The sequence below is a fragment of the Petaurus breviceps genome, unplaced genomic scaffold (genome assembly GCF_028583685.1).
Source record: "Petaurus breviceps papuanus isolate PSGF00001 unplaced genomic scaffold, PetGlider_PUasm1.0 38, whole genome shotgun sequence".
In the NCBI taxonomy this organism is placed as follows: Eukaryota; Metazoa; Chordata; class Mammalia; order Diprotodontia; family Petauridae; genus Petaurus; species Petaurus breviceps.
In genome coordinates this window covers 79,607,974-79,620,065 of record NW_027186304.1, presented here as the reverse complement: position 1 = coordinate 79,620,065, position 12,092 = coordinate 79,607,974, and the positions used below count along the sequence as shown (strand labels likewise).

Genomic DNA, 12,092 nt, shown 5'->3' with positions numbered 1-12,092 from the left:
CTTACTTGAATCTATTAGGTATCTTAGCTTCTTTATCTTCTATAGCTTTTTTAAGTAAACCATTTTGCTGTTAGAAAATAGGTACTGTTTTTCCTCTCTTTCCTAATGTATATGCCTTTAATTTCTTAATTTCTTTTGTCATTGCTACAGGGAGCATTTCTAAAGTAATGTCAACTAATAGTGGGAAGAAAAGGCATTATTGCTTTAAATTGCATTTTTTTGGGGGAAAGTTTCTTGTGCTTTTTTCCCTTGCAAAAGAGACTAACTTTTGGTATCTCGATACATGCAGGCATACCTGCATATATACGTATTTTGACACTATCAGAAGTAGTATGTGGTAGTGTATCAAGAAATGAACTTAAAGCCAGGAAGGCCTGAGTTCAAGTTAAAATAAGTTTCTCACCAGAGAATATCCTTTACCAGGGAAATCACAAGGCCCAATCTCTATCTATCTATTTTGGCAAAGGCTTTTTTTGACATCTATTGACATAATCATGTGATTTGGGTTGGTTTTGTTTGTGACATGATTTTAATTTTATTTTAATTGTTTTATTTAAACAAATAGACAAGCATTTATTTTAATTGTTTTTCTAATTTTGTACCATATTTGAACCCCTAGCATAAACTCCATTTGAAAAATATATAGATATAAATATATGTGTATTATACACACGCGTATGTGTGTTTGTGTGTATATGTAGTTGTTTTGTCCGAATTTTATCTCTTTTTCCTCCAAACTCATTAGTGATGGTCTATCGTTTTCTTTGTCTATTTTGTCTTTCCATGGTTTGGATATAAGAAACATGCTTGTTACATAACAAGGATTTTGGCAGAATGTATTTTATTTTCCTCAAATTTTGAAAATTTGTGTAATATACATAAGTACTTATTGTTCTTTAAATGTTTTATATAATTCACAAATAAATATATCTAGATCAGGGCTCTCCCTGTAATCTCTAGCACATACTTAGCCATTTCCTTTGTGGCTCATTTTCACTTTTAGAGATTGGGTGGTTAAAATCTCTATTTTTTGTTTTTATTAATTTGGGTTTTTCCTAAGTAATTATTTTGTTTTATTAATTTTTTTCATTTTTTCTCATATAATCATGTATAGTATGTTTTGATTTTTTAAATCTTTTTTTGAAATTTCCTTTGGTCATGAAGTCATGTTGTTCATATTTTTTAAATTTTGGTATTTTAGTTTCTAGCTTTTTAAAACCAGGTTAGCTAAGTGATTATGATTTTATTAGTAGTTTCCAAAGTCTAGTTTTTAGTTGTGTATATCACTTCTATTTTATTTCTTGTTGTAATTTTTTTCATTTGTACTCTAATTTTCCAAATTATTTCTGTTTAGTTTTGTTAAATTATTATTTCTCTAGGGTTTTTTTTTTCCATTGCTTACTTAGTTCCTTAAAATTTACTTTTTCTATTCTGTTAATATATTTTTATAGATAAAAATTTCTACCAAAGACTGCTTTAGCTTCATCCACCAAATACTTAGCATGTCAGCTCATTGCTATGAGGCAAGGTTCATAAGTTGATTTTATAATTTACTCTAACTCATCATTCAGGATGTCATTATTAAGCCTCTCAGATTTAGGTTCTTTTCCTTTGTATTCCCTATATTAATTACCATTTTCCCATTATGGTCTAAGGATATGTTTAATACTTCTGCCCTGCCCTTTTACATTTACTTATAATTATTTTGTATCACAGCACCTGGTTCCTTTTTGTAAAGGGAATACAGAATGCCGAGAAATTTAAATATTCTTTAATATTACTAATAAGGTACCATAAGCCTTTCAAATCTAACTTCTTTGACAATTAGTTCAATTTCATATTGTCCTTTTTTTGTTTACCTATTAGATTTGTCAAGTTCTGAGAAAAAATTAACTTTTTATATAATTTTTGTGTTACTACTTGCTTAGTTCTTATAATTCTGCAAAAACAGTTTCCTTTGTAGATTTAGCTGCTATGTTATTTGAGGAATATAAATTCAGTAATATTATTGTTTTAATGGTACCATTCATGGCATTTTCAAGCATAATGTAGCTTCCCGTGCCTATTTAGGCATTGCAATTTTTTATTTTTGCTTTCTATGGCAGACTTATTGTAATTCCTCCATTTTTGTAATCCTCTGGTATATAATAAGTTTTGTTCCATCCACTGATTTTCATTCTCTATATGTCACCTCATTTCTCCTTCTATTAGTGTGAATTTCTACTGATTTCTTTATTGATGAATTTGTTGTTTCATTTGTTTTCCCCCTTAATAATAGGTCCCCGTGCTGTGTCCCACTCCTAGAAATATCAGTCTCCATGATGGGAGCAGTGACATATAATAGGAGTCATTATTGTTTATCCTAAGTCAGGAGGCCTATCCTATCGCCTGGCCTTATCAGAATCATTAAATACTCCTAAAGACAGCACATCTTTTCTCTGGATCTATGACCCCCCCCCTTCCTCCCATCACTTTAGGAGATCATAACTCTTCAGGACAAGCACATACCCTCTTACAGAATGTGATGCAATCTTGGGAAGTACAATTTTTGCTCAGTGTACCTAGCATGCTGTTCTGTTCTTTGACCCCAAACAACACCCATTATGAGGTTTCTGTCTTTTGCCATGGACATATACTTATCCCTACTCCCACCCCCTCAAAGGCAGAGATGTTTAAAGGTACCTTTTCATTTCTTCTTCTAGGATATGAGCTGCCTTCCATTCCCCCACCCCTACTGCTCCTATCCTGCTTGTCTACAACTTTCCATACTTGATGAGAGACTGAAGAAATTACTCTTCATTCTTGGCCAACCTCTAGAGTAAGTAGAGTACATCTATAGCTGCTCTTTGTTTTTTTGTATTCCCCCCTAGGACATCTATGACACTTAAATTACATCTACACATATTACTTTATTTTTCTTAATTTTTTAATTAATTTGTTTGTTTCCTTTTAGTTTACAGGATTTGATTCCACAATTCCTTGAGTTTCACATTTTGTCCCCCTCCCTCCCCTCCCCCCCATGGCAGCATATAGTCAAGTATAGGATCTGTAAATACTTTCACATTATACATTAGTCAGGTTATAAAGACAGATTGTACCAGATGGAATGAAAAATGGTAAAGAGGACATAAAACCAAAAAGAGAAGGAAAAAGATCAGGTAGTTTGCTTCCACCTGGATATAAACTCAGTTCTTTCTAGTTCTTTCTCTGGTTGTGCACATATTACTTTAAAAGGGATTTGAAGTAACTTCCATAAAATTCATATGTTCTTTTAATATCAATATATTTTAGTTCTCTTCTGCCAAATCCTTGTCATTTGTTCAAGGTTCTAGATGTCTCATTCCTTCTATCAGGGCCTCTACTACTCAAAGAGATTGTTTATCATATTCCATAAGTTGTGCATCTATTACTTTCCTTTTTTATTTCTCTTTTGAGAGTGTTGATTCATTATCTAATTTCCTTCCTAATATCTTCTTTAAAAGTTTAATTTTTAAATTTTGGGCTACTGTATAATGTTTTTATTTTTGCTCTTAGTGAATAATATTTGATAAATTCAGAGAATTCTCTTTTTCATTGAGCATTTTTGGTTCATAGTATAATATTTAGCATGTGATAGCCACTTCTAAAATTTTGTACTTTAAAAATTTCACCTGGCTGGTTCCCTACTCAGAGAATACTCTGAAGGGAGAGAAAGAAATGACTTTGGGTATGCAAGTTCTCTTCCCCTCTCTTCTACCATATCATCCAGTGACTTCAACCCCATTCCCCACCCCCGACCACACTCTCAGTACTACCTCTTTCTTTATGTGACTGGACAAAATCAATGTTTTCTGCCTTTTCTTGAGCTGAGACTTCATACTCAGATTATGCTAAGAGCAATTATCAGCCATGTAGGCTAGGCTAGGGCTTTTTTTTTTTTTGGTTATTTTTAAGTACTGTAAATTATAGAAGTAAATTTCTGGCCACTGAAATAGCTTCCTGGTAGCATGAATACAAAAAGCCAATTGAAGAGAAATCAGCATCTCCTTCTTCAGTCTTCAGAACAACAAGCCAGCATGATCAATGCAATCCTATGCCCAATTAAGTCAGCACTGTATTGTTATTAAATATCCTTCATCTGCTCTGGCTAAGTAAGCTTCCTTTTGCTGTTAGATGTTCGATGAGTATGAATATCTCATTTCACTCCAATATCAAATCTGAACTACCAGATAGACTTGATTCAGGCCTAGCCAACTGCAGTACTGAATGGAGGCCAAAAGACAATGAATGACTTATGCTGGGTCCCACCACTAGTAATGTCTAAGGTGTGATTTGAGCACAGTTCTTTCTGACTCCAAATCTAGCACCTTTTTCACTATTTCCTTGTGAGTTTGTTTGAGGTGGCAGTACTCAGAAGGAGGGGTGGAATGGACAAATGTTATGGATTGAACTTTACTATAGATTTGATTCACACTGACTTCTGAATTTGTTACCTTGGATAATTATGCAAAAAAAAAAACCCTACTCCATCATCTTACTGATCATATGATTCTCTGAGCTGAATCTTAAAGGAAAATAAGTACTGTGATGGCCTGAAGATGTGAAGGGAATATACTTCAGACATGGGGGATAATGGGCCACAAGCTTGGAACAGAATATTAGTTTCAATGGACGGCTAGTTCAGATTGGCTGAAACATAGAGTACATGAAGAAGAGTGGTTGGTAGGTGGGGGATATATTTTGATGGACATTAAATGCTAGAATGAGGAGCTTATATTATTCTAGAGGCAATAGAGGAGCACTGGAGATTTTTAGTAGGGAAGTGACATAATTAAAAATGTCAAAGGCTTCTAGGTGGTACAGTTGAAAGAACTCTGGGTCTGGAACATGAAGATCTGTGTAATCCAGACTCATGCACAAACTATGTAACCTCTATCTGCCTCAGTTTCTTCATCTGCAAAATGTGGAAAATGGCACCTACTTCTCAGGGTTATGTAAGGAGAAAATTAGATCACATTTATAAAGGGTTTTGCAAACCTTGAAATGCTGTTATTATGTGCCTTGGGAAGATTATTTTGGCAGGATTGTAACTAATGTTTTGGAGAGAGTATACGCTAGAAGAAGAGAAACCAAAAGCATAAGGCAATGAGGCCCTGAACCAGGGTGGTGGTCACATAAGTGAAAAAGAAACAGATGCAAGAGATGCTGTGGTAGTAAAAATAGACAGAATAAAGAAATGGATTGAATATGTCAGAAATATAAGAGTGAAGAGTAAAAGATGATTCCAGATTATGGAAATTTTTCATTTTAGATACCAATAGGACATCCAGGTAGACAGATTCTTGAGGTAATCATAGCCTAGAACTACACTTCTGTGGAGAGATTAGGGCTGTAAATGAAAACTGGTGAAAACGTAAATCTGAATAAAGATAACTGACTGCAACAGAATAGATAAGATCACCAAAGATAAGACAGTCTGGAGGGAAAAACATACTTAGCAGACAGGAAATTAATGATGATTTAGCAAAGCAGAGAGGAAGCAGTCAGGTATGTTGGGAGAGAGGAAGAGGAGAGAGGTAGAGAGAAAGGGAGGAAGGGAGGGAGGGAGAGGAAGGGGGAGACAGACAGACAGAGACAGAGACTCTGAGACTGTTTCCAGGAAAAGGATGAGGTTATCAGTATCAAAAAGTGCCAGAAATGTGAAAACTTAGAAAAGTCTTCAGATTTAGCAATATAGAGATCATTAGCGATCTAGGAGAAAACTGTTTCAGCAGATATTTATTGCAACATAACTGATAAAAGAGAGAATATGGAAGCAAATACTGTAGGTGATTCCTAGGAGTGAAATGAAAGGATTTTGTTGTTGATTGTTTTTGTTTGTTTGTTTGTTTTTAAGAATGGGAAAAAGTAAGGTGTAGTGGTACATACCTGTAATCTCTGCCAAGACTGAAGCTGGGGGTCCACTTCATCTTCAGGATTTTGAGCTGCAGTAAATAAGGCTAATGCCAGTTAGGTATTGGCATTAAGTCTGATGCCAATATGATAAACCTCTCAGGAATATGGGGCCACCAGGCTGCCTCAGGAGGAGTGAACCAACTCAGGCAGAAATGAAGCAGCCCAAACTTTTGTATGATCAGTAGCAGGATGCTGCATTTCTAGCTTAGTTGAGATAGAAGACTCAGTCTCAAAAAAACAAAACAAACAAACAAACAAAAAACAACTGTGTTTTTTGAGCCTGAAAATGTTTGAAGAAAATTGGAAAAAGAGTTAGTTGAAAGAAATATACTGAAGATGAGAGAGAAGCAATTAGGGGTGATGATAAGTCCAAAGTATGGTCAGTCCTAGGGGCAGCTAGGTGCCACAGAGTAGAGTGCCCGGCCTGGAGTCAGGAAGAATCAAATTCCTGAGTTCAAATCTGGTTTCAGACACTTAGTAACCATGTGTCCTTAGGCAAACTACTTCACCCTGCCTGCCTCAGTTTCCTCTTCGGTAAAATGAGCTGTAGAAGAAAACCCCAAATGGGACTCCAAAGAATGGGACATGACCAAACAACAACAACATGGCCAACCCTATGAAATAGCTGTGGTAGAATTGGACACAGCTGAACAACAATAAAGAGTCAAGATGCATAGATGGGAAATAGGGAGTTTAATGAATACAGAGACCTAACTTTTTGAAGAGAAATCAATTCAGCAAATATTTCTTGAAGTGTCAGCTCTGGTTGTGGCATTGGTGACATTGAAGTACCCAAGACTGAAAGCAGGGCTTGGAGCAGAAAGGAAAGTACTGACTTGAACCAAATAATGACTCCCTTAAGAAAGGAAGAAAGAGTGACTTTAGAGGTAGTAGTAATAGTGACTAAGACTTGGGATGTGTAATATAAATAGATGGAGTGAACCTCTGAGAAAGAGAACATGTTAAATGATAGCAGTGGAGGGCTGAACTGAAATGGCATGGGTAATAAATGCAGACTGCTGTCTGGTGTGTCAGGAAACTAGAGAAGGAACATCTAGTACTAGAGAGGATGGTCAGGGATTGTGTCTCCAGAAGAAGGAAGGTTCCTGTGAGCACAAGAAGAGAAAAAGAGTGTGACAGGAAGAGTCTAAGATGAAGGGGAATTGTTGATTACCAAGGCTTGATGACGTGGGAAGCTAGGTGGTGCCCTGAACTTAGAGTCAGGAAGAGTCATACCTACCAGCTGTGTGACCCCACAGGAAGTGACTTAACCATGTTTGCCTCAGTTCCTCATCTTTAAAATGAGCTGGAGAAGGAAAGGGGCAAACCAATCCAGAATCAGACAAAAAAGAACAAGGGCAAGGGTGGGGTGGAAAGGTAGGGCAGAGGTAGACAAACACTGGATTGGAGACAGAGCTGAACTGTGTAGGAATGAATGCTGGACCAAGTTTCAGGGAAAAGAGTTGTCTTTTTCTTCCTGATTGTCATCTTCAACTTCCAAGACAAGTGGTTATCCAAGTTAAACACCTCCAGGAATGAGCAATCTTTGTATGATCATTTCCTCCTGCTATCCTCAGGAAACCCATTATGAGAGTACCAGTGCCAGGAAAAGTCAAGAAAATAAAATGTGCCCCCAAAGCATTAAGTATCTCAAAAACACTTAAACTATGTTAACTTTAGCAATGATTATAAGGACCACTGAAATGTAATGTATTAAAGATACCAAAATTTCATAAATCCCAGAACAGTATATTATAATGAAATTGTACAATACTACAATTATGATTAGAAATTCCAGGAATACAGCAAAAGTCAAATTACTATATACGCCAAAACACTTCATTAAAAAGTAGTCACTAACAATGACAGTCACCTCTGAATTTTTACTTTTGTATTAAAGTATCACTGCCCAACAATCTAGTCCAATAATTCTCAGCTACTTGATTTTGTCATATCCCTGGGCACAGCCAGTCATTTCAACGGAGTCACAAATTGTTTCCCCAGAGGACCTAAAACCAAAATCCATTGAAATTCAATTTAATTTTCAAAACAAGCATGCTGTTTAGCACTTTAATGATAGTAGCTAGCAATTATATAGTGTTTTAAGGTATGCAAAGCATTTTACAAATATTATTGAATTTTATCCTCACAACCAATGACCCTAGGAGGTAGGTGTTATTATTAGTCTCCATTATGAAAATGAGGGTTGACAGAGGTCAAGTGACTTGAGGCAGGATTCTAACTCTTGCCTTCCTGACACTAGGTCCAGTGCTCTAACCACTGAATAACAAGCAGCATCATGAAAGACTCGGGGGGGGGGGGGGGAAGGCAAATAAGGGATCACAGTTCCAAAGAGGTTAAAAGTGACTTAACGCATTTACTCTATTAAGAATATTAGTTTGGAAAATTACTGATAATTTTATAAAATCCCCATAATCTAAGGCCTAGCTTAACTTTATGATTCTTATAAATTATGACTATATTCTATCTGAGAATTCTTTGTTCAACTAGGCTTATTTATAATAGCCCCAAAATGTAAACAAAGGCTAAACAGTTAGTAGTATCATTGAAATTCCCAACATTAAAATATGAAGAGAACTTGAACCTTTGTCCTCCAAATCCAAGCAAATAGCTATAAGAGTCTTGAAAAGAAAAAAAGGGATCAGAGTCCAATCGATGTTACTGGCTAGAAGAAAATCACCTCAGTACTCAAGGGCTTTGATTCCAGTCCTAGACAAGGATCTCAATAACACAAGTAGCTTTTTATCAACTGTTTTTCTTGTACCAAAGAGTTAATAACTGGACGATAACCTAGCAGTTTTCTTCCTTTTCTCATTTCTGTGATTCTGTGAAGTATATGTAATTCTTTGATTCTGAAAGCCGAGTTGTGGCTTTATCAAAACTGTTACAAGAAGATCAAAGTCCAGATATTTTTCTAATCGGTCTTATTTTTTTTTCTCCTAAACATTTAAAGTCAATTTGTCATCAACTCCAGAAAGATCACTTCATCAAGTCAGTCCAAGCTAGGAGAAATGCACATAATATGGACCGAGAAAATGAGGGAAAAGGTAAAGAGATATTATGGATAAGCTCATAAGAACTTACAGCTGGAAGGGACTTTTGAGGTCATCTGGGTAAAATGAGGTATTTAATGAAGGGTTTTGATGCACCATTATTTCAACTAACAATTCAAGTGCTCACTTTGTAGTGAGAATCACATGTTGAATGATGAAAAATAGGCATTTAAGCATGCAATTATATTTATTTCATTACATTAGCATGTTGCAATTTTACATAAATACCAAACAGTAATCATCCATAGTTCTGACCATTATTTACATTTGTGACTTATCTTTCTAACAAAGAGGTTTTTTTAAAAGAATGAAAACTCTCCATCTTATTTTAAAAGCATAATGAATTCTAAGAGAATAGCTAACAAAATACAAAATTGCTTTCTCTCAGAAAAAACTAAGCTGCTCTTTAGGTATGGCTTACATACTGTGCTGGTGGAAAGACTATTCAAATAGTCTGCCTGAAAATCATACATGTGAAATAATGTACTGTATGTAATAATTAGACTAAAGGCAAAGAAAAGAATTACAGCTGTATCAATAACTCCATTCCCTCACAGTTGTTTTCAATTATTACCTCTTCCAAGGGGGGGGAAATGAAGACAATTACTGGACCAGCATCCTCCTGGTCAAATAGTAATGCAGGTCAGCTAGAATCATGCTAGTATTTTTTTTTTCAGAGAACAATGATAAATACTTTGAGTTTAAAGTAATATTCACCCTTCCTTGTAAATCTTAATTATGTGATGTCCAAATATATCTTATTGCAGTTCTGCATTTTATGACAATGTAAACAAAATTAAAAGATAGCTCTTTCACTTTTAAAACTACTCCCGTCAGTCTTAGAATGGGGTGGGGTGAGGTGGGGTGGGGGGGTTCTAAACCACTGATCATAGAAATGGTTTTAAATCATAGGTTTGGAAACAGAAGGGATTTTTAAGTGTTTGGATTTTAGTCTCCTCATCTTACAAATTAAGAAACTGAGGCCCAAAGAGAGGGAAGTGAATCATCTTCCCCAGATCGAATCACCATTTCCCCTGGAATCTGCATTCATTTCTCTGCAGCTCACATTAGTTTGAATTCAGTCACAACGAAACAGCCAAAAATCGAAACAGCTCTACTCTCCATTATTACCAGGGCACACGCCTCCCTGCTACCGGCTTAGGCTTCCTTTTCAGATGCAGCAGAGATGCTGCGGGAGGTGTGAGCATTAATGTTGGTTAGTGAAACCGACCCTCCACCCCATGCTTCTCCCAAGAGTGTGCCTGGAGCCCAGCCGCTAAAGTCAGGGACTTACCAAAAGAGTGGGGAAAGAGTGGTGGGTCCCCCGCCATGGCCTTCTCCTCCGCCCTCCCCTCCTTAACATACACTGAACTGACTTAGGGACTGCAGTCTCCAAAGCTATCTCCCCACCCACCCCAGTGTCCTGGCAACGGATGGGACGCTTTCCTTTCCTTGATTTCCTCCGTCTCACACACCAACAGGCGCTCTCTCTGCCTGGACCCACGGCTCTGGGCAGGGGCTTTCTTGTATCCATTTCCCCTTTTTAACTAAATATGCATTTCCCAGTGCCTTTCTCCCTGTCTCCGTGTACGTTACACACACACACACACACACACACACACACACACACACACACACACACACACACACACACACACACTCAGTAGAATTCTCTCCTCTTCTTTTAAAGCCACCCCCACCCCATAATGCTAAGTAGTATTTTCTCCAGTTCTCGCTCTAGCCACCTTCCTACCTCCCTTCAAAATCCAACAAACCCAGAGAGTTTTGAATGTAGGGAGGGAGCGTGTGCATTATATTAGAAGCACACCAAGGGTGTGCATGTGTGTGCTTTGTATGTGTTTGGGCGGGGGTTGAGGGAGATGGTGCCCGCTTGTGAGGGTACCTATGTTTGTGATTGGGGGATAGCAAGCGGATAACAGCGAATAAGACAGTTTGGCATGCCACCAAGACGGATTCAACTTCCTCTGGTCCGCTCCCCCAGCCCTGAAGGCAGAGCCCTGCCGATCTCACCTGCCCGGGGGCGGCTCTAGCCCAGGTAACCCGAGGACAGCTGCCCCCACCCACCCAGACACCCTCGCCCTCATCCTCAGCCCCCACTGGGGGCTGTTCCTGAGCAAAATGCCTTGGTACCCTGCGATAGCCTGGGCGCCCTCTTCTGCCGGGTCCTTCTCCCTCCTACTCTCCCAGATGTCCATTTGTATTTCTTTTTAATATTCCCTCTTTTGCCCGAAGATGAATCCTCCAGTCCCCCTGCCAGAAAGCCTTACCTCAAACAGGGGACCTATTTTGTTCTTCTCCAGGTAAGCTTGGATCCTCGTTTGTTGATGAGACGCCATGGAGAGCGCCTGGACTGGGAGGGTTTCACGCCTCCCCCGAGTGCCTGGTCCTCTCTCGCTCCCCAGATGCCCCGAGATTGCCCAGGCTCCGACTCCGGCTCGGGCTCCGGCACTGCTGAGCTCGCTCTCGCACTCGTTCTCGCTCTCACCCACCCAGCAGTCGCCGGCGCCCGCCCTTTCCCAGCACAGCCGGGCTGCCGGCTGGCGGGGCGGGGAGAAGAGACAGCGAGAGAGGAGGAAAGGAGGGAGACACAGGGAACGCGGGGAGGAGCGTGGGCAGAGGAGAAAGGGGGGTGGAGGGGGGGCGAGCAGGAAGTCCCAGGAATGATGCTAACTCCAGCAACTCAGTCTACAAGGGAACAACTCATTCATTTCATCCCGCCCCCGACTCCTTTCCCTAAACGCACACCCCGAGAGGACGGATAATTAAAGAGAGGGGTTTCCTCCCTTTCCTTTGGGCTTCTGCAGGAGGGGGTGAGGGGGGGGGGGAGCTAGAAAGGAGGGATACGTCGTCTGCTGGACCACAAGGACCGCACAGAGGGAAAGGCTGAGTGTCCCTGGGGCTCCTGGTAGCCTGGGTGGAATACAGCAGGAACTGAAAAAAAAAAAAAAATAACCCCCAAACCATAACCTACACTTTGCAAATCTAAACCAAGAGTCCTTTCAACCTTTCAAAATGCCTTTCTTAAATTCTTCTTTAAAGAAAGATACCGATCTAAAAGCAAGG

General features: G+C 38.8%; 1 protein-coding gene across 1 annotated transcript in view; it reads right to left on the bottom strand.

Annotated features, from left to right (window-relative positions):
- CUNH8orf34 (chromosome unknown C8orf34 homolog) overlaps positions 1–11,586 on the bottom strand; it is a 375,736-nt gene extending 364,150 nt beyond the window's left edge. The window contains exon 1 of the mRNA XM_069100085.1: positions 11,297–11,586. Within this exon, the coding sequence (XP_068956186.1) occupies positions 11,297–11,365 (69 nt within the window). The 5' untranslated portion in view covers positions 11,366–11,586. The remainder of the gene's footprint in view (positions 1–11,296) is intronic.
- Positions 11,587–12,092: the final 506 nt, after the last annotated feature.